Source organism: Rhodotorula graminis, assembly GCF_001329695.1.
Source record: "Rhodotorula graminis WP1 unplaced genomic scaffold RHOBAscaffold_9, whole genome shotgun sequence".
NCBI lineage: Eukaryota > Fungi > Basidiomycota > Microbotryomycetes > Sporidiobolales > Sporidiobolaceae > Rhodotorula > Rhodotorula graminis.
The window spans coordinates 104052-130124 of record NW_017264936.1 but is presented as its reverse complement, the minus strand read 5'-3'; the positions used below and the strand labels follow the sequence as shown (position 1 = coordinate 130124).

The 26073-nt window shown below is 66.9% G+C and overlaps 10 protein-coding genes across 10 annotated transcripts; 6 read left to right on the top strand and 4 right to left on the bottom strand.

The window, feature by feature from the left end:
• Window positions 1-21: 21 nt before the first annotated feature.
• Window positions 22-3031, top strand: RHOBADRAFT_54434 (uncharacterized protein; the record flags this gene model as incomplete). Its single annotated transcript, XM_018417306.1, has 6 exons — window positions 22-925; window positions 1002-1419; window positions 1482-1717; window positions 1789-2479; window positions 2560-2771; window positions 2856-3031. The coding sequence occupies 6 exons, from the start codon at window positions 22-24 to the stop codon at window positions 2990-2992; spliced, it is 2598 nt and encodes an 865-aa protein (XP_018269888.1). The 3' UTR covers window positions 2993-3031.
• Window positions 3032-3087: 56 nt separating this feature from the next.
• Window positions 3088-4677, top strand: RHOBADRAFT_28234 (uncharacterized protein). Its single transcript, XM_018412820.1, has 8 exons — window positions 3088-3165; window positions 3277-3342; window positions 3414-3513; window positions 3583-3680; window positions 3774-3951; window positions 4027-4095; window positions 4152-4359; window positions 4430-4677. Exons 1-8 carry the CDS (start codon window positions 3101-3103, stop codon window positions 4564-4566), a joined length of 921 nt encoding a protein of 306 aa, XP_018269887.1. The 5' UTR covers window positions 3088-3100; the 3' UTR covers window positions 4567-4677.
• A 328-nt stretch (window positions 4678-5005) lies between these two features.
• On the top strand, window positions 5006-6825 carry RHOBADRAFT_54432 (uncharacterized protein; the record flags this gene model as incomplete). Its single annotated transcript, XM_018417305.1, has 5 exons — window positions 5006-5453; window positions 5530-5580; window positions 5644-5810; window positions 5882-6350; window positions 6440-6825. The coding sequence occupies 5 exons, from the start codon at window positions 5006-5008 to the stop codon at window positions 6631-6633; spliced, it is 1329 nt and encodes a 442-aa protein (XP_018269886.1). The 3' UTR covers window positions 6634-6825.
• A 394-nt stretch (window positions 6826-7219) lies between these two features.
• RHOBADRAFT_45128 (uncharacterized protein) lies at window positions 7220-7972 on the bottom strand (the record flags this gene model as incomplete). The annotated part of the gene is made up of 3 exons (XM_018414545.1): window positions 7220-7330; window positions 7402-7498; window positions 7575-7972. 3 exons carry the CDS (start codon window positions 7970-7972, stop codon window positions 7220-7222), a joined length of 606 nt encoding a protein of 201 aa, XP_018269885.1.
• Window positions 7973-8567: 595 nt separating this feature from the next.
• RHOBADRAFT_37710 (uncharacterized protein) lies at window positions 8568-10883 on the top strand (the record flags this gene model as incomplete). The annotated part of the gene is made up of 9 exons (XM_018413457.1): window positions 8568-8790; window positions 8862-8953; window positions 9028-9189; window positions 9306-9404; window positions 9474-9783; window positions 9951-10286; window positions 10378-10481; window positions 10548-10609; window positions 10674-10883. The coding sequence occupies 9 exons, from the start codon at window positions 8568-8570 to the stop codon at window positions 10816-10818; spliced, it is 1533 nt and encodes a 510-aa protein (XP_018269884.1). The 3' UTR covers window positions 10819-10883.
• Window positions 10884-10958: 75 nt separating this feature from the next.
• On the bottom strand, window positions 10959-13200 carry RHOBADRAFT_66675 (uncharacterized protein). The gene is made up of 7 exons (XM_018419037.1): window positions 13152-13200; window positions 12338-13045; window positions 11974-12263; window positions 11776-11889; window positions 11558-11686; window positions 11308-11467; window positions 10959-11227 (listed from the first exon to the last, which is right to left on the bottom strand). The coding sequence occupies exons 1-7, from the start codon at window positions 13186-13188 to the stop codon at window positions 11055-11057; spliced, it is 1611 nt and encodes a 536-aa protein (XP_018269883.1). The 5' UTR covers window positions 13189-13200; the 3' UTR covers window positions 10959-11054.
• Window positions 13201-13716: 516 nt separating this feature from the next.
• RHOBADRAFT_54428 (uncharacterized protein) lies at window positions 13717-16569 on the top strand (the record flags this gene model as incomplete). The annotated part of the gene is made up of 6 exons (XM_018417304.1): window positions 13717-13770; window positions 13846-14379; window positions 14447-15442; window positions 15519-15602; window positions 15673-15785; window positions 15846-16569. The coding sequence occupies 6 exons, from the start codon at window positions 13717-13719 to the stop codon at window positions 16528-16530; spliced, it is 2466 nt and encodes an 821-aa protein (XP_018269882.1). The 3' UTR covers window positions 16531-16569.
• A 282-nt stretch (window positions 16570-16851) lies between these two features.
• Window positions 16852-20092, bottom strand: RHOBADRAFT_54427 (uncharacterized protein; the record flags this gene model as incomplete). Its single annotated transcript, XM_018417303.1, has 15 exons — window positions 16852-16978; window positions 17069-17225; window positions 17290-17373; window positions 17437-17535; window positions 17605-18156; window positions 18227-18286; window positions 18354-18600; window positions 18674-18739; window positions 18807-19202; window positions 19266-19300; window positions 19363-19415; window positions 19484-19545; window positions 19610-19698; window positions 19826-19907; window positions 19991-20092. 15 exons carry the CDS (start codon window positions 20090-20092, stop codon window positions 16945-16947), a joined length of 2118 nt encoding a protein of 705 aa, XP_018269881.1. The 3' UTR covers window positions 16852-16944.
• A 1229-nt stretch (window positions 20093-21321) lies between these two features.
• On the top strand, window positions 21322-23999 carry RHOBADRAFT_54426 (uncharacterized protein). The gene is made up of 9 exons (XM_018417302.1): window positions 21322-21572; window positions 21655-21791; window positions 21858-22104; window positions 22171-22463; window positions 22525-23073; window positions 23143-23283; window positions 23364-23470; window positions 23545-23592; window positions 23712-23999. Exons 1-9 carry the CDS (start codon window positions 21343-21345, stop codon window positions 23943-23945), a joined length of 1986 nt encoding a protein of 661 aa, XP_018269880.1. The 5' UTR covers window positions 21322-21342; the 3' UTR covers window positions 23946-23999.
• Window positions 24000-24010: 11 nt separating this feature from the next.
• Window positions 24011-25790, bottom strand: RHOBADRAFT_54425 (uncharacterized protein; the record flags this gene model as incomplete). Its single annotated transcript, XM_018417301.1, has 9 exons — window positions 24011-24140; window positions 24212-24286; window positions 24368-24594; window positions 24664-24698; window positions 24762-24826; window positions 24915-25051; window positions 25120-25488; window positions 25562-25679; window positions 25768-25790. The coding sequence occupies 9 exons, from the start codon at window positions 25788-25790 to the stop codon at window positions 24077-24079; spliced, it is 1113 nt and encodes a 370-aa protein (XP_018269879.1). The 3' UTR covers window positions 24011-24076.
• Window positions 25791-26073: the final 283 nt, after the last annotated feature.

Here is a 26073-nt window from a genome sequence, read left to right as displayed (position 1 = left end):
GCTCTCGTCGTCGCTGCCTGCATGGTCCGCCTGCGCCTCGAGACCACTCGCACCCTCCCACCAAGGCGACCTGCACCCCTCGCCCTCGCCCCGCGCCGTGGGCTCGCCTCGCTCCCCACCTCGCCGCCGATCACTTCGACCCGGTTGTTCGCCTCGTCGGTCCTCCTCGCCGGTGCGGGCCTCGGGGCAGGCGTTGGAGCCGTCGCAGGGCACGCAGCCAAACCTCACGGCTCGCCCTCGTCGCGCGCCTTCTGGACGCTCCGCTGCGACGACCAGCCCGCGGCGACCAAGGCGACGGCCACGGGCAAGGGCGGCGCAGGACGAGACGGCGACTGCGGCGACGACAAGGATCCTGCATGGCTCGCCAAGCTCAAGTCGCTTCCCAGGCCGACCCTCCCGACCCCTCCTTCCCTCCCCGACTTCCCTTCCCTCCCCGACCTCCCCTTGCCGTCCCTCCGCCTCGCCGACGTTACCGCCACGCTCGAGTCGTGGAAGTCGTCCCTCGCCTCACTGTCGACCACGTTCGCCAAGCTGCAAGACGAGCTCTCGCTCGGGCCCGACTCGACCTACGCCCACATCGTCGACGAGGGCAAGGACGCGCGCGCCCACCCCGAGCTCCAGTGGGACGCCCAGGTCCGCCTCGGCACCGACCTCCCGATCAGCGAGCGCGCCTTTCTGCGCAACCGCCGCCAGAAGATGCGCGCCGCGTTCGCCCGCCTCGTCGACGTCCCCCTCGACGACGTCGACGAGCGCGACCTGCCCACCGTCTCGATCGCGGCGAGCGGCGGCGGGTACCGCGCCATGCTCAACACGATGGCGAGCCTCGAGGCGGCAAAGGAGACGGGCCTGTGGGACGTCGTGACGCACATCTCGGGCGTCAGCGGGTCGTGCTGGGCCCTCAACACGCTCTACTCGCTCGGCGGCGGTGCGTCCCTCCCTCCCCTTTCTTCCTCTCTCCTCCCCCATCGTCCCGGTCTGACTCTTTTGATGCGCCCACACAGCCGACATCAGCTGGACCCTCAAGCACCTGCGCGAGCGCGTCAAGGAGCCGTTCCTCCAGCCCGACACGTTCACCGGCCTCCTCAACGTCGACGACCCCAACTCGCGCGCCATCCTCGCCGCCACGATTCTCAAGAAGGCGAGCCAAGGCGGCGACGTTTCGCTCGTCGACGTGTATGGCGTCCTCGTCTCGACCCGGCTCTACGTCGCCTCGTCGGCGCTCCCGCCCCCGCCTCGGCCGCTCTCGCTCCGCACCATGAAGACGTCGGCGCAGCGCGACTTTATCGACGACGGCGGCGCGCCTCTGCCCATCTACACGACCGTGCGCCACGACATCCCGCCGCCGTCAGAGCTCGAGAAGCTCGAGAACGAGAACGAGGACAAGGCCAAGGAGATGGTCCAGAAGGCCGAGTACACCTGGTGCGCCCCACTCTCCCTCTCTCGCTGTCTATTACCTCGTCTTGACGGACCCTTTGCCACAGGTTCGAGACGACGCCGTTCGAGGTCGGCAGCGACAAGCTCGCGGCCTGGATCCCGACCTGGGCGCTCGGGCGCGTCTTTGACGGCGGCAAGAGCGCCGAGCGCGTGCCCGAGCTCGGCGTGCCCGTCCTGTCGGGCATCTACGCAAGCGCGTTCTCGGCGTCGCTCTTCTCGTACTGGTCCGAGATCCGGCCGCTGCTCGTCGCCATGCCGCTCTTCGCCAAGATCGACGACTTTGGTGCGTCGTCCCCTGTTCTCCCTCTCTCAGTCTCTCTCGCGTCGCCTGACTCTCTCTCGCGTCACCTGCAGTCAAGTCGAACGCGTACAAGCTCGACATTATCCACCCGCTCCCTCCCGCCGAGCTCCCCAACTTCCTGTACAACCTGCGCACCCTCCCTTCCTCGGTCCCGTCGTCCCTTGCCACCGAGCGCACCCTCGGCTTTGCCGACGCCGGCATCAACCTCAACCTGCCGTACCTCCCGCTCCTGCGCCGCAGCGCCGACGTCATCATCGCGCTCGACGCGAGCGCCGACTCGCAGGACGTGTGGTTCTCGCGTGCGGCCGAGCTCGCGCGCAAGTACGACGCCGTGCCCTCGACGGCGGCCGACGCGCAGCAGCAGCAGGAGGACGGCGTCGAGCAGGCGGGCAGGAGGGAGCGCTCGCGGTGGCCGGCGGTCGACGTCGAGGCGCTCTTCCCCGCGCAGGTCGCCGCGCAGCAGGGCGGCAAGGCCGGCGACGCCAAGGATGAGAGCAAGGAACACGAGAAGGACGCCCACGCGGCGGCGGCCAAGGTCGACGCGGCCAAGCTGCAGGAGGGCGCGAGCGGCGCCAAGGAGGACGGCGAGAGGAGCGGCGTGCGGGTCGACAACCCGCAGCCTGCGCCCGTCGGGAGCGCGCCCGAGAGTGCGGAGCGTGCGGCGCATGAGGATGGAGCGGGTGCGGGCGAGGACAAGCCGATGCCGAGCAGCCAGGCGAGGGAGCCTCCTCTCGGGCGATGCAGGTGCGCCTTCTTTTCTCTCTGCCTCCTCTGCGTCTTTCTCCTCGCGGAGACGGTATCCTGACACAGCCTCTCGTGCGCAGCATCTGGATCGGCTCGACCAACCCCGACCACGCCGCGTCATGCCGCAACGACCACCCGTCGGTCGACGACGTCCTCGAGCGCAACGGCATCGCGCTCGCCTACATCCCGCTCGCGCCCGACGACGAGTTCAAGAACCCGCTCGAGGTCTTTTCGACATGGGAGTTTGCGTTCAAGGAGGAGGAGACGGACCGCCTCATCCGGCTCGCAAAGGGTGCGCCCCTCTCTCCCTCCCTCCCTCTCTACCTCTCGAGCAGGTCGAACGACCACTGACTCTCGCCTCGTGGCCGACGTGCAGCCAACTTCAAGGCGGGCGAAGAGCAGCTCAAGACGGTGCTCAAGGGCGTGTGGCTGCGGAAACGGCAGCAGCGTTTGGCGGACGAGGCGCGAGGAGGATCGGCGGACGGCGCGTCGGAGCCGAGCAGCAGCCTGTAGCATAGAGCTCTGTCATTACTACTCTCGAAAGAATGATGCAGTGCGACGTGCAGGACGCAGACGCCCGGCTCACTCTCCGAGTCGTCGCTCCCTTCGTCTCCACCAACCATGCCGACCTTCAAAAAGACGTTCGAGCTCGCTTCAAAGATCAAGATCCCTGCTGTCGGTCTCGGGTACGCCTCGTCTCGCTCCCTCTGTCCCACGAGCCATCGTCGCTGACCCTGTCCCCCACCTCGCCGCCTCCACTCTGTCCCCTCACCGCGACCCGGCATCTCTCGCAACAGGACCTGGCAGAGCGAGCCGGGTCAGGTCCGCGAGGCTGTCAAGGTCGCAATCCAGGCGGGCTACAGGTGCGTCTCCCGATCTCTCTCGTCCCACTCTCCGACCCCGTCCTCGCTCACCACTCGCCCTCCCTCGACAGGCACATCGACTGCGCCTGGGCCTACAGGAACGAGGGAGAGGTCGGGCAGGGCATCAAGGACTCGGGCATCGACCGCAAGGAGCTGTTTGTCACGAGCAAGGTCCGTCCCAGCCCGTTCCTCCTCCCTCGACAACACGCCGTCACTCACGCCCTGTCGCTTGTCGCGCAGCTCTGGAATACGTTCCACTCGCCCGACAAGGTCGCCGTCGGCCTGCAGGAGACGCTCGACAACCTTGGGCTCGACCACCTGGACCTTTACCTCATGCAGTGCGTCCGCCTCCTCCTCCTCGGGCTCTTCCTGTCCCTCGACTCGCCCTCTCCCTGTTTCTCGCGCCTGTACTGATCCACTGTGGCCTGCAGCTGGCCTGTCGCCTTCGCCAACCAGCCCAAGAAGGGCAAGCCCGAGATTGACTGGGACCTCACCAACGACCCGTCGCCGACCTGGGCCGCCATGGAGAAGCTCGTCGAGCAGGGCAAGACCAAGCACATCGGCGTCAGTAACTTCACCATCGGCAGGCTCGAGAAGCTCCTCAAGCAGGTGCGTCTCGCTCCCCTTGCGGTCCGCCCACCCTCCTCGCGTCCGGCGCTCACTCCTCCTTCTCCTCCTCTGCAGGCTAAGATCAAGCCCGCCGTCAATCAGCTCGAAATTAACCTCATGTGTGCGCAGCCGGATGTCGTGCAGGTGCGTCCGTGGCGTCTCCTGGTCGAGCGAGCCGCCCTGACCGGACCTTCACGCAGTGGTCGCGCGATCACGGCATTCTCCTCGAGGCCTACTCGCCCCTCGGCTCGACCGGCGCCCCTCAACTCACCGACGAGGTCGTCAAGTCGATCGCGTCGGCGCACGGCGCGACGCCCGCCCAGGTGCTCATCTCATGGCAGGTCGCGCGCGGCATCGTCGTCCTCCCCAAGTCGGTCACGCCGCAGCGCATCAAGGAGAACTTTGAGAGTGCGTCCTCCCTCTCTCTCTCCTTCTCTGTGCGTCTCGTCGAGCGGCACTGACTCGCTGCACCTCGCAGGCGTCGAGCTCACGGCCGACGACGTCGACCGCCTCAACAAGCGCGCCGCCGAGTTCGGCACGAAGCGCACAGTCGACCCGTCGAAGGCGTGGGGCGTCCCCGACCTGTGGAAGGACGACGGGGCCGCCAAGCTCTGAAGAGCGGGCCTGTAGAAGCAGTGCAGAGGAGGAAAGAGCCGCAGTGCAAAGTGACCTTCTCAAACGCGGTCTCGTCTTCCGCGTGCTCGATTGCCAATCTCTCTCGACCTCCCCTCCTCCCTGGACAGCTGAGAGCGCTTCGGTGAGCCAGAGAGCTCTCCAGAGAGACGGTACGAGCTCTCGGTCGGCAAGCCAGCACGTGCGGTGAATTCGAGCGCGAGACGAGGTCGACGAGCGCCTCGTGCGCCGCTCGTTCCCTGTCGGCGATTGCAGAGCTGGACAAGCCGCGCTTAGCTTGGGTGCCTCCTCCAATGAACGAGAGCGGCGGCGCGAGCTGTTCGTCGCGGTCGTCCGCCCGCCGACCTCGCTGTTTCTCCTCGTCCGACCTCGACGCGAGAGCAGTGCTGCCACCGCCTGCACGCGTCGCCAGCCTCTCGAAATGGCACGGCAACGCACTGTCGTCGCCCTCTCGCTCCTCGCCGTCCTCCCGCTCTCCGCCTCGGCCCTCCCACCTCCATCAACAACGGCGACGCTGGCCGCCAGAGCCCACCTCGAGCCGCGCCAGTTCTTGTGCGGCATCTTTGGCACCTGTGACACGTCCACGAGCGACGCAGCAACCGCCTCGGCCGTCCAGCAGACGCCCGCCGCCGACTCGGCGGTCCCGCCAGCCGCCAGTTCGGCGACCGCGCCAACCGCGCCAGCAGACACGCCGGCGGGCACGACCGCGACCCCGACCGATGCGGCGACCGTGCCGCCAGTGGGCGCCACGGCAAGCAGCACGAGCGCGGTGGGACCCGTCGCCGACACCCCGACCTCGGCCGCGCCGACGCCGACGAGCGAGACGAGCGCGCTCGCGGCATCCACCTCGGCTAGCACTCCGAGCACTTGTGCGTTCCCTCTCTCTCTCTCGAGTTCTCCTATTCGCCGGAGCGCAAGCTCACGCTCTTGCCCCTAATGCCGCAGCGAGCACCTCGTCGACCACCCCGACTTCCTCCTCGACCTCGTCCTCGTCCGGTGCGTCTCGGTTCACCCGCCTCAGCCTGTACCTTCCTGACCTCTTCTCGACTCATGCAACAGGTTCGACCATCATCGTGACGCTCACGTCGGTCCTCACCAACGCCGACGGCAGCGAGTCGACCATGACGCAAGAGTCGGCGTCGGCCGTGCCCGTCGCGCCCAAGGAGAACAGCAGCGGCGGCGGGCCGAGTGGCAAGACCTGGGGCATCATCGGCGGCGTCGTCGGGGTGCGTCTCGCTCGCCTCTTTCGCCCTGCATCCACCCGTCCTCGTCCTGACCGCGCCTCGCTCGTCCACAGGGCATCGCCGTCCTCGCCGCGCTCCTGTACGTCGGCTACCGCCTCACGCAGCGGCGCTTCTCGAACCTCGACGCCGACGGCGACGACATCCGCTGGCCTGAGCTGCAGCCCGACGGCGGCGCCAACCTCGCGACGCTCAACCCGCAAGGGACTCGTCGCACGGGCGGCGCCGGGTTCGCCATGGAGAAGGACCGCGATGACGACGACGACGACGAGTTTGACGACGAGGGCGAGGACGAGCTGGACCGCAAGGGGGCAGGAGCGACGGGCGGCGAGTGGGCGGCGGCCGAGGGGAGCCCGAGGGTCGGTGCGGGCGTCGGGGCCGGCGCGGCCGGGCACTATGGTCTCGGCCACAACGCGAGCGAGGCGGCTTTCTTCGAGGGGCAGGGCGGGCTCGGCCCGTACGAGCAGTACGAGGGCGCGTACGGGCAGCCGCACAGCCCGCAGCAGGGCGCGAGGGCGAGCTACTGTGCGTCGCCGCCTTCCTCTCTCTCTCTCCTCTGCCTCGCTCCTTTCCCCTTTTGAGCCTCTTGACGAACCCACACGATGCCCTCGCAGACGACCCCTACCTCCCGCACGCGCACTCGTCCGACCCGGCCCTCGTCCCGCTCAGCCACGCCGCCGGCGCCGGCGCCGGTCCTTACGGCGCGCCCGTCACGTACCCGCCGACGTTCGCGCACTACGGCGCGCAGCCGGCAGGGCGCAGCACTGAGTCACTCGGGCAGTACCGCGCGACGAGCCCGAGGTACTGAGCTCGCAAGCGGCGTCGGCGCGAGGACGCGACGAGACGAGCGGTCTTGCCCGTGGTCGAGAGCGAGGGCGACGAGGGTGGGCCGCGCACGGACATTGTTGTAGATCGTTCTCGACGGCGAGGACTAGACGAGGACGACGACGAGGCGATCTTCCTCGTGAGCCTCTCTTGCGAACGCAGACACTGTCTCTCTCTCTCTCTTTCGTCGCGCTCTCGCTGCAGCATCTGAGAGCGAAAGGACTGTATTGCACGAGAGGGTACAGGGCGAGAGCCAAGGAGCCGTCGCGACCGCTGCGCCCGCCGGAAGGGCGCGACAGCCGCCGAGTCGAGGACCGACGGCGGCGTGGCGAGGGTTCTGCCGAGTCGGGCGAGGCGGTCTGCTCGATCATGTTGTCGAGCTTGCGGCGGGACTCGAGCTGCCGGCCGAAGAGCTCGTGTCGGAGCGGGCGAATGACAGGCGGCCCGGCGAGCAGGTAGAGTCGCCGAGAGGAGCGGTTCTGCAGGCCGACGAGGTCAGTACGGCAACGGCGCGTAACAGAGAGATGACGGACGCACACGTCGAGCCAAGCTCTGCTGCTGTCGCTCCGTCACTCGCCCTTGCCGTGGTCCTCGAGGAAGCCGACGAGGACGCTCATGACGCGCTCCTGCCGCTTGAGGATGGTCGGGTCGGCCGTCTTCTGGAACGTGGGGATGCCGAGCTGTATGGCAACGGTCGGGGTGGTCAGTTTGTGCGCGCGTAGGGCGCTCCGAGAGAGAGAGAGGTACGCACAGCTTGGAGGCGCTCCTGCTGCGTGGCCTGGAGCGCAGTCCACTTGCGCACAGCGGCACGGTCCCACTCGCGCAGCTTGGACGACTTGAGGATGGGCCTGCGGGCTTGAGAAAGTCAGCTCGAGGCGCGAGGGAGGACGGGGGTCGAGAGGAGGGAGAGGGAGGAGGACGCACGAGGCAGCCGAGCGCACGAGCTCGAGCTCGAGGCGGTTGCGCTCGTCCTTGGTCCTGAGCTCGAACGTCTCCTGGTCGTCCCAGATGGCCTGCACGCGCTCGAGGAAGCTGGGGTCGAGGGCGAGGCCGTTGAGGATGGGGACGCTCTCTGCGAACGAGACGGCCGAGAGGTCGCGGGTGCGGGTCGGGGGTGGGGCTGGAGGCTCGGCGGGTGCGGGCGGGAGGGCGGTGAGGCTCGAGAGGAGGGCGTCGAGCTGGGCTTGTGGGGGAGGTGCGCTCGCTGATGAGGGTGGAGGAGCTGGTGCAGAACTGGCGGCGGCAGGCGCTGGTGCGGGCGTCGAGCCGTCCTGGGCCTGGCGCAAGGTGGCTAGCAGTGCCTCGAGGTCCGTCTGATCCATCTCGGTCGAGGCGGCGAGCGTTGGCGAGGTGCTCGTCGTCGTGGCAGCTCTCGTCCGCCCTTCTTGCTCTCGCTCTCCCACACGCTCGCCGCCAGCTCCTCGGTGGTGCGCGCAATCTGGCCTCACGGCTGCAGCATGCCGCGACGCGCACCCGTGCCGCTCTCCTCGCAGCGCGCAGGGCACGTGCGACCTCCACCGCGCCCTGCCCTTCGCCGCACTCGTCTCCCGACCTATCTTTGGCGCCGCGCTAGCTCGCCGCTCCGCTGCGACCTGCAGGAACACGCTCTCGTGTCGGCCGGTCCGGCGGAAAGGTCCAATCGCCGGCTCCTCTTGCGACCGCACGGTCGAGGGGCTCCTTCTTCCCTCGCCCCGCTCTCGCACGAACGTGCCCCCTCTGCGTCGCACAGCTCTTCCTCTGTACACGCACGGTGCACAGACGTCGAAAGGCTTCGAGCCACCCTTGATCTGCGCTAGAACAGCGCTCTCCCTTTGCTCCCTTCCCTTCCCCGCCGCACCTCTCCCTCTCGCCGGCCGAGCCGACCGCCGGTTCTCGCGACCCTTCCGCCACCTGTTTCCTGCGTTCGCCTTCGCCACGATGAACGACCCTCTTCGCCTCTCGTCGTCCGTCGACACGGACAAGGGGTCGCCCTCTCTCGACGACGCCAAGCCGACCGCCCAGGCCGTCCAGGTCGACGGCGACAAGGAGGTCGAGCGCCTGCGCAACGTCGAGAAGCACTCGTCCAAGTGGACCATCCTCGCCGCCGGCGCCGGCTTGATCTCGGACGGCCTCCAGAACAACATCATGACCCTGACGAACGGTGCGTCCTCTCGACTCGTCCTTTCTCGAGCGCGCACCTCCTGACACGGTCCCTACTCTTCTCTCGTACAGTCATCTTCGGTCAGCTCTACGGCAAGGCGTACACGTCCGCCTACTCGACCCAGGTCAGCAACGCCCTCACGGTCGGCACCATCCTCGGCCAGGTGCGTCTCCTTTCCCTTGTCCAGCGACTTTAGCTTCGCCGGTGAGCCCTGACCTTCTCGCCGTCGACGCACAGATCTCGATTGGCATGGTGTGCGACATCTACGGCCGCAAGGCGGGCATCTTGATCTCGACTTTCAGCATCGTCGCCGGCATCATCATCGTCACGGCGGCTCACGGCGCTCACGGCTCGTTCGCCGGCTTCATCTGGTGCATGACCGTCGGTCGAGGTCTCACGGTGCGTCTCGACTTTCGTCGCGCCGAGCGGGAGCGCGAGCGCAGGCCCGGCGCGCTCTTGTCTGTTTGAGAAGGTCCCTCAGAGGCTCACGCTCTACACTCTTCTGCACGTCCCAGGGCATCGGCGTCGGCGGCGAGTACCCGTCTGGCTCTGCGAGTGCGGCCGAGGCGGCCAACGAGAAGATGCAGAAGTCGCGAGGCCCAATCTTCATCTTGGTTCGTCGTCGACTCGCTTTTCTGGCCTCGTTCTAGCGTTCGTTCACTGACAAAGACCTCGTTGCGCAGGTCACGAATCTCGTCCTGTCGTTCGGCACCATCTTTGCCTGCATCCTGTACCTCATCGTCTACTCGGCCGCCGGCGGCGACGACGCCAACTACTCGACCGTCTGGCGCACCGTCTTTGGCATCTCGGTCCTCCCGCCGCTCGTCGTCCTCCTCTTCCGCTTGCGCATGGTCAACAGCAAGCTGTACCGCGACGGCGCCATCCAGCGAGGCCCGCCGCTCCTCCTGACCCTCAAGTTCTACTGGCGCTCCCTCATCGGAACGTGCGGCGCCTGGTTCTTGTACGACTTTGTCACGTTCCCCAACGGCGTCTGTGAGTCAGATTCCTATCCCTCTGCTGCCTCGGACGGCGGCGGCGTCATCGAGCGAGCGTCGTGACCACCCCGACGCCGCCGAGGCCGAGAACGCGACGCGCTCGAGCGAGCGTCGCTCGTTCAGTCCCTTTCTCTCACTCGAACTGACACGTTTCCTGCTTTGCAGTTTCCGGCACGATCATCGCCCAGATCGTCAAGGTGACGGGGCACGAGAAGTTCCGCAAGACGGCCGAGTACCAGCTCCTCCTCGGCACCATCGCCCTTCCCGGCTGCCTCGTTGGCGCCCTCATCGTCAATCGTCTCGGGCGGCGCAACCTCATGATCCTCGGCTTCACGGGCTACCTCGTCATCGGCCTGAGCGTCGGGCTCGCCTACGACAAGCTCCTGAAGACGGTGCCGGCCTTCGTCGTCCTCTACGGCCTCATGCAGTCGTTCGGCAATCTGGGACCGGGCAACGTCTTGGGCCTGAGCTCGGCGGAGAGCTATGCGACGCCAGTCCGAGGTTCGTCGCTCGTTCTTCCTCCCAAGTTCTCCCCTCTCGTGCATTCTCTGCCCCTTGTCGCACGGTCCTGACACCCGCCGCACGTCCGCAGGCACTCTCTACGGTATCTCGGCTGCCATTGGCAAGGTCGGCGCAGTCGCAGGGACGCAGAGTTTCACGCCCATCCGCGACAACCTGGGCGCCAAGTGGACCTTCGTGCGCACCCTCTCTCTCAGTTCTCTCTGCGTGCCCGACATTGACCTCTGTCTCTCTCCCTCGCAGATTGTCGCTGCCATCTGCGGCGTGCTCGGCGTCCTCGTGACGTACTTCTTCATCCGCCAAGAGTGCGTCCTCCTCTCGCTCGACCTCTCTTTTGCGGACGCTAACTGCCGGCCTCTCGTCCCGTAGCCTCGACGGCGACCTCAGCGACGAGGACGCCAAGTTTGCGGCGTACCTCAAGGCGAACGGGTGGGACGGCGCCATGGGCGTGCAGGGCAAGGAGGCGCTCATTGACCGAGAGGAGGCGGTCACGGTCGGAAAGGCGCACGAGTGAGGGCTTTCGGGGTTCGAGGACGTGGCACTGTAGACTGCCATACGAAGCATGCTTCCGTGCTGCTCTTTCTGCGCGAAGAGAGAGTGGCTCAGAGAAAAGCGAGGCTCGAGATACTCTCGACGAGGCCCGAGCGAGAACGTAACACTGCGGCACCGCTGCTGGTTGCACATCTAGATGGGGTCGTACTCGGTCACTGCTACTCTGCTGCGGCTCCTGCGCTGCCCGACCGTCTGGCTCTAGACGGGCAGCCCCTCGTGGCTCATGACCTCGGCGCGCGTCTTCTCGCCGGCAACGACGGCCGCATCCCAGAACGCGATCTCGAGCTCGGTCGCCTTGACAAAGATGCGCGCGAGCTCGTCGAGGCGCTGGGCCGAGACGGGCGACTTGGCGAGCGTCTGTTCGAGGAGGACTGTGCGGCGAGGAAGAGGAGCTCGAGTTGGCGAGGGGGCGAGAGAGAGAGAGAGAGAGAGAGGAGGAAGGCGAGCGCACCGATACCCGTCTTGACGCAGCCCTGGTACCACTCACCGCCATACTCCTGTATCCAGCCGAAGAACGGGTTCGTCTCGGCGTTCGAGTCGACGACGACGCCTGGCGACGACGAGACGAGGCGAGCGCCGACGTGCCCGTAGCCAATCAGGCAGGGCGCAGTCTGCGGAAAGTGAGGAGTGAGCTATGTCGATCGAGAGACGCGAGAGATGGCGGCCGGGAAGAAGGACGGCGAGAAGGCGAGGGGACGCACCACGACTCGGGCATCGAGTAGGTCGCCCTTGGACGAGACGTCGAGGACGTAGCGCGTGTAGGCGATGTTGGTGACGCTCTCCGGGATCGCCTGCAGCTGCTCTCGACTGATGCCGTAGGTCTCGCAGTACTGCGCGGCGAGAGAGAGAGCGAGAAGGTCAGGGGGTCCGAGCGACGATGCCGAGCTCGACCGCATGCGAGAGGCGAGCAGGGACGCACCTTGACGTGCATCTCGGTCTCCTTGAGGACATCGTTGACGATGTGCGTCGAGCCCTGCATGAGCGCCATGTCCTCGGTCTTAAACGCGGCGAGCGCGTTGGCGCGAGCGTATTGCTGCGGGCGCACCAGGGACGGGTCAGAGCTGCTCGAGACGTCGCACGCGGCCTCTTGAGAGAGACGAAAGAGGCTTGAGCTCACTTTGAGGAAGTGAAAGTCTTGCTGAAGAAAGTGCAAAAACGCCTCGACCTTGGCCGTGCCTGCGGCGAGGCTGTTGGGGAACTCGTGGTTAACGTATCGGCTCCAGGCGTCGCCGGCGTATCGGATGAGGTAGTCGGTAAAGGGCGTCGGCGAGTGGTGGTTGGGCAAGGGGAGAGATCGGGGCATGAGCGAGTGGAAGTGGTTGACGGGGCCGGCTCCTCGACCGACGGGATAAGAGGCGGCGATGGCGGCGGCGACGTAGTCTCCTGCGTCCGACACGGCGTCGCTCACTGTGGGACAAGCGAACGTCAGGTCGAGGAGAGGAGGGACGGCTCGAGAAGAGGAGATAAAGGAGAGGACGCACCCGTCTTGCCCTGCGCCAACCCTGACGCGACCGCCGCCGCCAAGGTGCACCCGGTACCGTGCGTGTTCTTGACGTCGAGGTACCGCCGCTCCTCGGTCGACGTCTCGCCCGACTCGCCGTCGTACAGGAGGTCGACGACGACCTTGTCGCCCTCGTCGCCCTTGGGCAGCGGCAGATGGCCGCCCTTGAGGTAGACCCACCGCACGCCCTTGCCCGCAAGCTCGGCTGCGCACCGGCGCATGTCGTCGACGGACGTGATCGAGCCCTTGGCCCAGCCGACGAGGAACTCGGCTTCGGGGACGTTGGGCGTGACGACGGTGGCCCACGGGAGGAGGTCGGCGCGGAGCGAGTCGACGGCGTCGAGGGGCAGGAGCGAGTGGCCCGACGTGCTGACACAGACCGGGTCGAGGACGAGCTTGGCGGCGTCGCGACCGCCCTCCTTGGCCTTGCCGAAGCGCTTCTCGAGCGAGCGAACGACGGCGCGGATCGTGTCCTCGCCGAAGAGCATGCCCGTCTTGATGGCGTCGGCGCCGATGTCGTCGAGGACCGAGTCGATCTGGGCGGCGACCATGGCGGGCGAGACGCCCTCGACGCTCTGGACGCCGAGCGTGTTCTGCGCCGTGATGGCCGTGATGACGCTCGTGCCGTAGCAGTGGTGGGCGGCGATGGTCTTGAGGTCGGCCTGGATGCCCGCGCCTGCGCCGCTGTCTGTTGTCGAAGGCGAGAGTCGCAGCGAGAGGTGGGGAGGAGGGGAGTCAAGGGAGGCGAGTGAGCGACCGCTCGTGGGGACCGCAGACTTGGCCGAGGGACGCACCCGAGCCAGCGATCGTGAGCACCGTCCTGAGTGACATGGTTGCGGTGCGAGGGAGCGAGCGAGAGCGGCGAGAAGCGCTCAGCGAACTTGGCGGGGAGAGCGACGAGATCGCTCGCCGAGACACGGCACCGCCGGCAGCGCCGCTCTGGCGCTCGCAGCGTTGCCCGCGCTCGCTTGTACGCGTACGCTTGCCAAGTAGCTCGCCCTCGTAGCGCCAGCGGCGAAAGATAGCCGTCGATCGAGGAGAGCGGTCGAGCTCGGCGGCGAGAGCAGCTCGAGGCGCTGTTCGGCTCGAGTTCGACCAGTAAGAGCGTAGTCAGACTGGCTCGAAAGCCAGAGAAGGCGCAGACGAGCCGAGTCCGCGGAGATGGCGACGGGGCGCAGCTCTCGAGCTCGACGGCACGGCGGCTTCATCTCCCGCTCTCGTCTACACTCCAGCATCGAGCTCCTAGCTCTGCTTAGCTTGCTCCGCATCCTTCGACACCGACTCGCCAGCCCTTGAGCAGCACCGCCGACCCGCCGAGCCTCGCCGCACCTCATCCACCTCGCCCTCTGCTCACCCACCATGCCGCGCCCTCGCCAGCGCAAGAGCACCGTCAGCCGCAAGGAGGAGAAGCGTGTGCGTCCCGTCTCTCTCTCTCTCTCTCTCTCTGGCGCACCCGTCCGCCCCGCTCACCTGCCCATGCGCCCACAGATCAAGCGCGAGCAGGAGGAGCAGGAGGCGGCCGCCCAGCTCGAGCGCGAGAAGCGCCTGCGCGAGCGCAAGTCGCAGATGGAGTGGAACTCGCTCCCGTCGGCGTCGGGCTCGCGCGGCAACAACGGCATGCCCGACCCGAACGCGCTCCCCGAACCCGACCCCGACACCAAGGCCTACTTCGCGCGCCTGTCGGAGCAGATCGAGGAGATGACGCAGATGGGTCACGGCCAGCGCGAGACGCAGATCGTCGTCAACGAGGACGGCGACGAGGTCGAGGAGGAGGTCGAGGACGAGCGTCCGCTCCTCCTCCGCTCGGCCCTCGAGTCGCTGTCGGGCCACGAGATCGCCCTCGCCGGCGACCACGAGACGAGCGTCGTCCTCGAGCGCCTCCTGTACGCCATGGACGACTTTGCCAAGCGCGTCCTCCTCGACCGCTTCACTGGCGAGTTTGAGCGCCTCGTCAAGCACCGCCACGCGAGCCACGTCCTCCAGACCCTGTTCGAGCTCGCCGGCGAGACGGTCGACCGCGAGGTGCGTCCCTTGCGTTCCCCTTTGCCTCTGTTTCCCCGGACAGGACTGACACTCGCCCGTCGCACAGACTCGCGGCAACGTCGCACCCGCACCCGCATCCGCCGGCGACGACGCCGCCGAGCTCCCGACCATGACGGCCCTCCTCACCTCGCTCCTCACCGAGCTCCTCCCGACCATCACGACCCTCATCTACGACCCGTTCGCCTCGCACTGCATCCGCATCCTCCTCCTCGTCTTCTCTGGCGTCGCCACCTCGTCGGCCGACCCCAAGTCGCGCAGCAAGAAGTCGGCCCAGTTCCGCAAGGGCCAGGGCGCGTCGCTCGGCAAGAACTGGCTGTCGGACGATGCCTCGTTCACCAAGGACAAGGACACCAAGGGCAAGGGCAAGGCGTCGGCGGCCGAGCAGCGGTTCGCGACCCCGGCCGAGTTTGCCGCGGCGCTCAAGGACCTGTACGCCGCGCTCGACGAGCTCGACGGCGCCGCGGTCGACCACGCCGGCGTCAGCCTCCCGACGGCGACGATCGCGGGCGAGGGCGTCCGCCGTGCCGCTCTGCACGACGTCGCCGGCCCGGTCATGCGCATCCTCGTCGAGCTCGAGGCGCTGCAGCCTGGCGGGTGGGCACCCGGCGGGTGGGCCGACCGCATCCTCGTCGGGCTCGTCAGCGAGGTAGCGCTCGGCAGCGCAGCGGGCGTCGGCGCCGGCGCGTCGGCGAACCAGGACTTGCGCGAGGAGTACCTCGCCGGCCTGCTGCGCCACCCGGCGAGCTCGCCGACGTTCGAGATGCTCCTCCAGCTCGCGCCCAAGCCCGTGTTCGACGCCCTGTGGCAGGGCTTCTTCGTCGGCAAGGTGCACCGCCTCGCGGCCAACGCCGTCGCCAACTTTGTCGTCGCCGTCGGCATCTCGCGCCTCGACGAGCAGCAGCTCGGCGCGCTCCTCGTCGAGTTGAGGGGCATCGCGCAGGAGAGGAGGGGCGAGTGGATCGACAACTACCGCACGGGCGTGCTGCGGGCCCTGCTCGAGAGCGCGACCAGGCTCGGCGCGTGCGAGGCCGAGGTGTCTGACGTGCGTCCCTCTCTCTCTTCCCTCTCTCTCTCTCTCTCTCTGCGTCCTCGACTGACTCTCCTTCACCCGTACACAGCTTCTCCTCGACACGTTCGGCTTGTCGGCCGCCGAGGACCGCAAGCTCGCCGTGCCCTGTTTGCTCACCCTCAACCGCCTCATTGTGCGTCTCTCGTTCCTCTCCTCGATCGCAGTCGACCGACACGGTGACTCACGCACTCGCACGCACGCAGCATTGGCAAAAGCTCAAGCCCGACGCGACGCCCGAGCCGACCACCCAGGGCTCGGTCCTCATCCAGACGTGGCTCCAGTTGCACGCGCCGCATCAGCAGGTCATCTTCGACAGGTCCGTCCGAGCTCTCTCTCTCTCATGCAGGCGACGCCTGACGAGCGCTTTCCTCTCCAGCCTTGCCTCGCTCTCGTTCGACGACTTCCTCGCCATCACCCGTTCGGCCACGTCCTCCCGCATCCTCGACGTCCTTCTCACCTCGCCGACGACCCCGCCTCGCGCCCTGCGCTCCTTCATCATGTCGCTCCTCGGCCACTTCCACACGATCGCCGACGACCGCATCGGCTCGCGCGTCGCCGAGCGCTGCTTCGCCTCGGCCGACGTCTACCTCAAGGACAAGATGGCGGCGAGCCTGTTCGACAAGCAGTCGGACTTGCAGCGTTCGGCGTACGCCCACTTCTTCGCGCGCAAGCTCGAGCTGCCGCTGTGGGGCCGCCGCCGCGACGACTGGAAGGCCAAGATGGCGCGCGCCACGCAGGAGGAGAAGGACCGCCAGCGCGCCGAGGCCGAGGCGGCGCAGCCCAAGCCGCCTCCCGCTGCGGCCACGACGGCTACGGCGGTCGACGAGGGCGGCAAGAGGAAGAAGAAGCGCGAGCGCAAGGCGGACGAGGTCGACGAGATCTTTGCGGCGGCGGCGGCGACCAAGGGCTCGAGCGCGCCCGGCGGGGCGGCGGCGGGCAAGGAGCGCGAGCGGAACGAGGACGACGAGCGCGCGGCGAAGAAGGCGCGCAAGGCAGAGAAGCGGGCGCGCGAGACCCAGGGCATGGAGGACGTGCTCGCCGCCATCAAGGCGACCGTCTGAGTCTCTCTCTCTGCAACGCGATACTTCTCTTGCATCGTCGTGTCGCTGTTCTCGAGAGATACTGCGAGCTTTGCCAGGTCAAGCGCAGCTGCAGAACTGTGCGTCGAGGAGGGATCGCTTCGTCGACGCACGCACGGACCGCCTGCCGTTGGCCTGCTTGCGTTTCTCGCGGTGTCGCGCTCGCTCTCGCTCTCGCTCGCAGTGCACGCAGTGAGGAGGCACGAAGAGCTTTGCAAAGGCGTTCGCCGCGAGCATGACAGGCGCTCGCTCCCCCTCGACAACTCGCTTCTCCACGTGCGAGTCCTCGTCCTCGAAGGAACTCTCGGTTTAGCCGAAAACTCTGTGATTACACACACGGGATCTGGCTCGCTACGGCAGTACCAAAGAAGCTCTCGTTCCGTCCCTCTAGCCCTTCTAGCTCGCTCCGAGCTCGGCGACGGCGAGGGTCCTGCGCACGACATCTGGCGTCAATACTGCTGCGTCGAGACGAGCTTGACAAAGAGAGAGAGAGGGAGAGAGTGCGACGAGCGCGACGGACTTGTTGATCTCCTGGTGCGCAACCTTGCTCCAGTCGGGCGGCGAGACCTTGTCGACCTTGCTCGCCGGGAACCCGCCGTCCTTGGCCGGCCGCAGGATGCGGGCAAAGTACTCGTCGAGGAGGTCGGTGTCCTCGAGACCAACGACGAGGCCGGTGTCTGCGGACGAGCGCGGGATGTGAGTCGGGGGAGGGCGAGGGCGGGAAAGAGAGAGGGGACGCACATTGGTCGGGACGGACGACGACGATGGCGCCTTCCTCCTTCGAGATACCGTACGTCTCGTACGCCTTGCCGTCGCCGCGATGATCTGTAGAGGAAGCTCGTCGTCAGAGATGTGCCCGAACGAGCGAGGTTGGAGAAGGCGACGCACAAGAAGGCTCGTCGGCAAAGATGCGCTTGTAGTTGTGCGGGTAGAAGATCGACGGTTGCGGAAAGTCGTACAGCTCGACCGCGGTGCGTGGTGCGCAGTCTGTCGAGGGAGAGAAAGGGTGAGTGAGCGGCTCGAGGCCGAGAGAGGGGAGGGAGAGCAGGGACGCACGGATCGTGATCGGGTCGACGACGGACCAACGAGGCAGGTTGGCGGGCGTGTACTCGCTGACGACGCTGTCGGGGCCGTCGAGGTAGTCGGCGAGCTTGATGAGGCGGTCCATGGCGGCGGGCTTGGTCACGTCGCCGGGGAAGACGAGGAGGCGGAACGCGCCCGTGAACGGGATGCGGGTCGTGAGCTGGTCGGCGGTTGCCGACGCCTGGTTGACGACCTGGGCGCTGTAGAAGCGCTCGCCGACGGGCAGATTGGCGGCGAGGTGCTGCTTCGACTGGATGCCGCCCTTGGACCCGTCCTTGCCGACGACGGACGAGTCGGCGTAGTTGATCGACATGCCGGCGCCGAAGCGGTTGCCGGCGACGAACACGTCCTTGAACTCTTTGAGGTCGACGCCGTCGTCGAGGTCGTCGGCCGCCGACGGCTTGCCCGAAAAGAGCTTGGAGAACTTCTTGTCAAAGTCGATGAGCTGCTGCGCGACGACCTGGCGCTCGTCCGAGTAGGTCTGCAAGAGCTCGTGCTTGGCGATACCAGTCGCGACGGCGCCGACTGTGCGAGGACGGACGAGGGGTCAGTTTTGGAGGACGAGGAAAGGAGGGAACAGGACGAGGGGACGCACGCTTCCAGCACAGGTTCCACGTGTCTTGCATCGACGTGTTCATGCCCTGCCCCGCCTTGGCTGCGGTCGACGACAAGTGTCAGTACGTTGGCCCGTAGAGAAGGGAGGGAGGGACGGCGGGACGCACGCGAGTGGGTGTGGCAAGCGTCGCCGGCGAGGAAGACGCGGTTGTGGACGCCGAACGAGTTGGTCAGGCGCTGGTTGATGTGGTAGCCCGTGTACCACTCGATGTGCTCGGTCTCGAGCGTGTACGGGTGCAGGACCTTGCGAGCCGTCTCGAGGATAAAGTCGGGCGTGAACTGCGACTTGTCGGCGCGCTCGCCGGGCCGGACCTGGATCGGGAGCTGGATGTACAGGCGCACGAGATCTCGCTCCTGTGACGGGACGAGGACGAGGTGAGCGAGGCGAGGGAGGTGACGGCGAGAGAAAGGGGTCCGAGCGACGCACCTGCGGGATGACCATGATCGAGCCGGCGTTGGCCGAGTGGACGGCGCAGCGCATGCGGATGTCGGGCTGCGGGTCGGTCACGCGGGAGGGTCAGTATGGGCGGGACAGGTTGAAGAAGGAGACAGAGACGCACAAAGTTGGTCAAGGGGATCATGTCGAGGACGCCCCACACGAACGTCGTCTGGTCGCCCACCATCTTGATGCCGAGCTGCCGCCGGGTCCACGAATGCGCACCGTCGCAGCCGACGAGGTACTTGGCCTTGACGACCTCGACCCGCTCGGCGTGCGCGCCGTTCTGGTGGTACAGCGCCTCCTCCTCCTCGGCCGACAGGAGCGAGCTGCGGAACAGGCCGCTACGGGTGCCGGCTGCGTCGCCGGCGTAGCCGTTCGGGTTCGACTCGTCGTCCGACAGGTGGCGGACCGCGAGCGTGATCGGGTAGGCGTCCAGGTCGGACACGAGCGACTCGTCGACGTCGAGCGACTCGGGGAGCATTGACCGCTCGGGCACGATGGCGCCCTTCGAGTGTTTCTGCGGACGAGACCTGGGTCAGTACGACTCGAGAGGAAGGGAAAGCGGAGGGAGCGGGCGTACTGCGGCGTCCTCGAGCAGGTGAGCCTCGACACGACCTGCGAGAGATGAGGCGTTAGGTCGGGCTCACAACGGTCGGGTACAAGAGTGACGGGCGCACCTTGATGCAAGATCGTCTGCTGAAAGCGAGAAAGACCAGGGATCGTGTCGGGGCTGTCGAACGAGTTCTGGGTCAGTGCGAGGTCGTCGCCGGCCGAGACGAGGGAGGGAAGGAGACGTACATCTTGCCAGTGCGGATGAGCCGGCCCGTCTCGGGATCCGGGTTCCAGAAGTTGATCTCGCTCTGCGCCGGGCAAGCGTTAGTCGGGTTCGGCAGTCCAGCGAGAGGAAGGAGAAAGTGGACGGACCATACGTGAACCCTCCTTGTCGATGCTCTCGACGAATCCGAGGCTCTCGAAGATCTCGAGCGTGCGCGAGTTGATGCCGTCGGCTTGACCTGCAGGCGTGAGGCGCGAAAAGTGGCGGCAGACGAGGCGGTCGAGGAGTCGAGGAGGGTCGGCGGGAGAAGAGGGTCAGTTCCTGGCGGCCTCGATCGTCAAGAACTAAGAGAGAGTAGGGCGCACCGTTGTCCAGCTTTGCGCTGCGCTTGTCGAAGACCCGGACCGACAAGCCGCGGTCGGTGTACCGCGAGAGGACGTCTGCTGCCTGTCATCGGCAAGGGGGCGGGGACAGAGTGGTCAGTTCGGGCTCTGCGGGGGTGGGACGCACAGAGGGGACAGAGTGCGCACCATGCATCCTGCTGGCCCTGCGCCAATGATGGCCACGTCGACATGCGACACTCGAGGAGAACCCGACTCGCGGTGTGGGGAGGAGGAGGGCGCCGACGGCATCGTCGCAGGTCGTGTCGGCTGTTGGGTGTGCTGTTCGCGAGCTTGCTGTAGAGTGTAGCAAGTCTGCAGCTGTGCGAGAGCGAGACCAAGAGCAAGAGCGAGCTGTCGTCGGCTCCGACTTGGTCGCGGAGCGCAACTTCCGTCTCGCTGCGGTGGTCGCCCCTCGCTCAAAGAAAACAGCGCACGCGCTCGACTGTGATCGTGTCAGCACCCCCTCCCTGCCCCACGCTCGAGTGCGGAGCTTTCGAGCGAGCCGGAAGGTCTCCTCCGATGGCCGCGGCGGCCGAGAGGAAACTGTCAGACCGACCCGCCTCAGCAAGCTTGCTCTGTCGCCGACGGCGCTCGCAACCAAGACCTCGGAAAGAGCAGCTTCCGCTATCCGGCTCCAGTCTGGAGGACGTGGAGGTGATCCCTCCGACGAGGGCGGGCGGAAAGAAGGGCGCTTTGACCCGCTCAGCCCGCTCTCTCTCGAACACACACGCTCAGACGGGCGCATGAGCTCGTCCCGTCGAGGAAAGCTCTGCTTCTGCGCAGAAAGACAGCGGTTTCGAGGGCTCGAGACAGCGAGCTAGCGAACCGGCGAGGGCGGTTCGCCACAGCTGGACACACAGCGAAGCTAGCCGCACCGACCTCGACCCAATCACACGCCGTGTTGGTCGTGGCGGTGCGCGAAAGAGCGTTGCCGCGCCATGCGGGAGCAAGCGGCCGGCGCGACGAGCTGAGCCCGGCAGCTCATGCTCGCGCAGCTCGCTCAGCGATGCACACTGAGCGTCGGCGACGCGAAGGCAGCTCCGTCGCCTTGGCAGATCGTGAAGGCTGGCTGCCACCGAAGCCGAGCCTGGCGGCAAGTGCGCACGAAGAGGTGCCACGAGCAGCGAGGGCGGCGACCAGGGCTGAACCAGACGCCGGCAGCAGCTGATCGTGCCGAGTTTGGTGCAGGGGGCTGCGCAGTACCTCCAGGAGGCGCTCGAGCAAGTCGGCCGACCCGCTCGACTGTGAGACGACTCGAGAGAAGGGCGCGAAGTGGGAGGTTGATGACGATCGAGGGGCGGCGGCGCGCGCAGCAGGAGCACAGCGCGGTGGCCAAGGAGGTGCTGCAAGGTGCAGCTAGGCTCGTCGTGTCGGCGCAGCGCGGTCGGAGCCGAGTTGGGCGAGGGGGCGGAGGTGCAAGGGAGGGCCGACGCCGCGAGGTGCGTTCCCCTCGCATGCTCTCGCGACTCTCGCTCTCAGCCCGCTCTATCGCTACCGCCATGACCAAGACGCACGCACCGTTCGGCAGCTGGCCCTCCCCGATCACGACCGACCTCGTCCTCTCGTCGGCCGTCTCGCTCGGAGACCTCGTCGTCTCCCCCACCTCTCGCGCTCTCGCCTGGACCGAGGGCAGGCCAGAGGAGAAGGGCCGCAGCGCACTCGTCTTCCAGCAGCTCGGCGGCAAGCAGGACCAGGTCCTCCCCGACCCAAAGTGGAACGCGCGCACCAGGTCCGTCCTCTCCCCCTCGACCACCTCCGAGTCAATCCTGCGGCCAAGCGAACCTCGAGCTGACCCACCTTCCTTCCGACAGGGTCCACGAGTACGGTGGAGCACCATGGACGTTCGAGAGCGACAAGTCGATCATCTTCTCGTCGTTCGAGGGACCCGCATACCGCGTCGAGCGAGGTGACGACGGCGCCTGGAGCCAGCCCGAGCAGTTCACGCCAGGTGCGTCCGCCACGTTCTTTCTCAGCCCCTCACACGAGATCCTGACCCCACCCTCGGCGCCCGCAGAGAGCTCCGTCCTTCGTTTCGCCGACTTTGCGCCGCACCCGTCTCAGCCCGGCGTCACGCTCGCCGTCGTCGAGGACCACACCAAGGACACGCCCTCGACGGTCGTCAACACCCTCGGCGTCATCTCGAGCTCGTCGGGCAAGGGCAAGGTCGACACGGTCGTGTCGGGCGCCGACTTTTATGCCTCGGCTCGTTGGTCGCCCTCGGGCAAGTACCTGTGCTGGATCCAGTGGAACCACCCCGACATGTGCGTCCCTCTCATCCTCTCGATTTGCTTGGTACGGGCTATTGATAGGCACGACGCATCCCGCAGGCCCTGGGAGGGGAGCGAGCTCTGGGTCGCCCCTGTCGCGCTCGACTCGTCCGGCGCCGTCAACACGGCGCAGCTCGTCAAGCCTGGTTCGGCCGTCAAGGTCGCCGGTGCGGCCAAGAACGTCGAGAGCGTGAGCCAGCCGCGGTGGGCCCTGTCGAGCGAAGACGGCGCGCCCGAGAAGCTCGTGTTCCTGAGCGACCGCACTGGCTTCTACGAGCTGTACTCGTTCGAGCCCGAGGGCGACAAGGACGTCAAGCTCGTCCTCAACGAGCCGTCTGGCGCCGACGTCGGCAGTGCGTCCCCTCTTTCGCCTCTCTTTCGAGACGGCCGACCTGACTCTCTGAACGTCTGCAGGCCCCGACTGGATGCTCGGCCAGTCGACGCACGGCCCGCTCTCGCCCTCGACCTGGATCTCGACCGCCAGTGGCGGCGCTTTGCGCGTCATCTCGCTCGCCGATGGCACCTCGTACCTCGTCCCGACCCCCTGCGTCTCGATTTCGACCCTGCGCGTCGTGTCGCCAGCCGAGGTCGTCGTCCTCGCCTCTCCCGCCGCCACGCCATCCCTCATCTCCCTCCTCACGCTCCCGTCATCGTCATCCTCGGCCAAGGCCGGCGTCAAGGAGGAGATCCTCAAGCTCTCGTCGTCGGCCTCGGTCGACTCGTCCTTCGTCCCCGAGGGCAGCAAGATCTCGTACTCGACGCCGGACGGCTCGACGGCGTACGCCATCTTCTACCCGCCGTCGTCGGGCTCGCACGCCGGCCCCGAGGGGGCGACGCCGCCGCTCGTCACGCACTGTCACGGCGGGCCGACCTCGGCCGCTCGGCGCGGGCTCGACTGGACCGTCGCCTTCTTTACCTCGAGGGGCTTCGCCTACGTCGACGTCGACTACGGCGGGAGCAGCGGTCCGTCGTCACCTTTCCCTCGGCCTCTCGTTCGTCAGGAGGGCCGCACTGACCCTCTACCTCGAGCAGGGTACGGCAAGGACTTCCGGGAGCGCCTTGCGGGCCAGTGGGGCGTCGTCGACGTCAACGACACGATCGCGTGCGTCGAGCACCTCGTCAAGGAGGGCAAGGTCGACAAGGACAAGGTCGCCATCACGGGCGGCTCGGCAGGTGCGCCTCGCTTGCCCTCTCTCGCCTTCTCTTCCTTCTCGACCTGACGACGCGGTCTTCCTCCACTCCCTCGCTCGCAGGCGGCTTCACCGTTCTCGCGGCCTTGACCGACAGCAAGGTCTTCACGGCGGGCTGCTCCAGCTACGGCATCTCGGACCTTGCCCTCCTCGCCGACGACACGCACAAGGTGCGCCTCTCTCCCTCTCTCTCTTTCCCTCTTCCTTTCGGACAGCCTTGACGACCTCTCTTTCTCGCGAACAGTTCGAGTCGAACTACCTGTTCAAGCTCCTCGGCGGCACGCCCGACGAGGTCCCGCAATACTATCACGGCGCGTCCCCTTTTTCTCTCCTCCCTCTCTCGCCGCCGTCGCACGACCACTGACCCGGCCTCGGCTCCGTCGTCCCACAGACCGCTCGCCGCTCAACAAGGCCTCGCAGATCACGGCGCCGCTCCTGCTCCTCCAGGGCTCCGAGGACCGCGTCGTGCCGCCCGCTCAGGCCCAGGTCATGCTCGACCGCATCCACGCCAACGGCGGCGTCGCCGAGATGATCCTCTTTGACGGCGAGGGGCACGGGTTCCGTCAGAAGGAGAACCGCAAGAGGGCGATGGAGAAGGAGCTCGAGTGGTACAGGAAGACGTGGGGGATCGAGGAGAAGGCGTAGAACGAGGAGCCGGGCGAGACGAGCCAGAGCAACTATAGCAGTACTTTCCCTCTCGGTACGATTCGGTCGAGGAACCCGTCTCGATGCGTCCAAGAAAGCTTCTACAAGAGTGTCTGTGCGAGGCGCGAGGCTCAAGTTGAGCGGGCCGGCGCGAGTGTCTTTGGGTCGAGGAGGGCGAGGCTGCGCTCGGGATAGCTGCGGTCGAGAGAATGTCAGTGACCGCCGGCTGCGGCGCGAGGAGGACAGGAGAGGGAGAGAGGACGCACCGGGCGGTGATGCGGGAGACGATGTCGGCCTCGAATACCTGGTCGCGGTCGCCCAGCTGGTTGCCGAGGGTCCACCTGCGCAGGCGAGGGCGTCAGTGCCGCTCGTGATGGTCGCCTATATCCACAGAAGAGAACGAGAGAGCGCGCAGGACGCACCACCCGCGCCTCAAGTTGTGCGTCCGCCCAAAGAGCTCGACCTTCCTCCCCTTTGCCCTGCCGCCGACGATGCGCTCGATCATGTCGTACAGCTCGTCTGGCTTGCGCGACGTCTGACGGACCTCGGCGAGGAGGACCTGCGTGTCGAGGCCCTTGTTGAACCACGCCGGGAGGCGAGGAGGCGCGCTCGGGTCCGTGGTCGACTTGCGGACGGCGACGAGGCAGTGCTGCAGGGTGGACTCGAGCGCTCGTCAATGAGAGGCAGGGAGAAGCACAGAAGAACGAGAGGGACGCACCTCCTTCGAGTGGTTGAGCCAGTGACCGGTGCGACCTGCTCGAGACGAGGGTGTGAGCGCGACGAGGGAAAGAGAGATTGAGGGCGGCGCGCACGCACCGGTCCGAATGAGGCCCTGCAGCTGGTTCGTCTTGATCCACACGAGCTCGTCGATGCGCTCGTACCTGCGCGCAAGGGTCGAAGCGCAAAGTCAGCCTCGAGACTCGAAGAGGCGCCATCGAGAGAGGGGAAAAAAGAGAGACGAGGACGCACCCCCACGCCTTGAGACACTCCCTTCCGAGCTCCATCGCTCGACCGGTGACCCACAAGAAGAGAAGCCCGCCCTCGTCCTGCATCTCGCCGACCGGCATGCGCATCATCTCGTCGTCGGTCAAGGTGCCGTACGGGAGCTGCAGGAGGTACGACGCCATGAGCGACGTCTCACAAAGACAAAGACGGCGATGAGAGGGAGGCGCACCTCTTGGTGGATGGCCCAGGGCGGATCTGCGACGACGACGTCAAACTTGCCGAGGACCGAGATGTCGAGCGAGCGCAGGTCGGCGTTGATCCACTGGGGCGGGAGCGGCTCGTCGTCGTCGCCTGTGGGCGCCTCGACCTGCAACGGCGTGTTGAGCGGCGGCGCGTCGAGCGGGTCCTCGAGGACCCAGTGGACGTAGCGGCACTCGTGGCGGTGGCAGGTGTTGAGGTACGAGCAGTCGCCGAGCGAGACCTCGGTGTGCGGGCGCAGGGCGCGGACAAAGTGGACGTTGGTGCAGGTCGAGCTGTCGGGGCACAGGTCGCGGGTGGTCGACGAGCAGATGGTGACGAAGGGCCGCAGGAGGGGGAACTGCGTGCGCGAGGTGCGAGCGGTGAGCGCGCTTGCACGCTCGAAGGAAGGGGCAGAGAGAGAAGGGACGTACCTTCTGGCGGAGCGTCTTGGCCCTGGCGAGGCGGGCCTCGTAGCTGTCGGCTGGTCGAGGTTGCGGTGGGGAGGGAGGTTCGAGGTCGGCCCACCCTCGCTCGATGGTCTGGCGGGTACTGCAGCGGGATACGGGGGGCTTCAGCAGCAGTTTTGCGAGCTGCTGGACCCACACAAGGGCTGGACGGTGAGGAAGAGACGGCTCACCTGGTGGTCGCAGCCGGAGCCATCCTTCTCGCGCTCAATCGCAGGAGCCGGTCGAGGCTTGTCAAGAGGATGCTTGTCGAGTAGTCGAGCACGACTGTACGAGCAGCAAGCTGGCCGAGCAGGTGGCTGGGGTGGGCTCGACCCTCATCAGCTCGGCGGCTCTCGTCCTCATCTCTCGACTGAGCTCCGTTCGCACCAACAGCTCGAGCCCGCCGTCCGATTCAGCAGTCGCACTCGCGAGCACAACAGCTACCGCGAGACCCCGCCAGCAGCCACTCGAGAGCTCGTCGCTCCCTCTCGCCTCCC

Excerpts from the sequence above, each read along its gene's own strand:
- RHOBADRAFT_28234 (XM_018412820.1), top strand. The coding sequence starts at position 3,101 with ATGCCGACCTTCAAAAAGACGTTCGAGCTCGCTTCAAAGATCAAGATC. Across the intron at positions 3,166-3,276 it reads ATCCCTGCTGTCGGTCTCGG|GACCTGGCAGAGCGAGCCGG; the intron begins GTACGCCTCGTC and ends CTCTCGCAACAG. Across the intron at positions 4,360-4,429 it reads CATCAAGGAGAACTTTGAGA|GCGTCGAGCTCACGGCCGAC; the intron begins GTGCGTCCTCCC and ends TGCACCTCGCAG.
- RHOBADRAFT_66675 (XM_018419037.1), bottom strand. The coding sequence starts at position 13,188 with ATGTCACTCAGGACGGTGCTCACGATCGCTGGCTCGG. Across the intron at positions 13,046-13,151 it reads GCTCACGATCGCTGGCTCGG|ACAGCGGCGCAGGCGCGGGC; the intron begins GTGCGTCCCTCG and ends CTTCGACAACAG. Across the intron at positions 11,228-11,307 it reads CTGCGTCAAGACGGGTATCG|TCCTCCTCGAACAGACGCTC; the intron begins GTGCGCTCGCCT and ends CTCGCCGCACAG.
- RHOBADRAFT_54426 (XM_018417302.1), top strand. The coding sequence starts at position 21,343 with ATGACCAAGACGCACGCACCGTTCGGCAGCTGGCCCTCCCCGATCACG. Across the intron at positions 21,573-21,654 it reads AAGTGGAACGCGCGCACCAG|GGTCCACGAGTACGGTGGAG; the intron begins GTCCGTCCTCTC and ends TCCTTCCGACAG. Across the intron at positions 21,792-21,857 it reads GCCCGAGCAGTTCACGCCAG|AGAGCTCCGTCCTTCGTTTC; the intron begins GTGCGTCCGCCA and ends CGGCGCCCGCAG.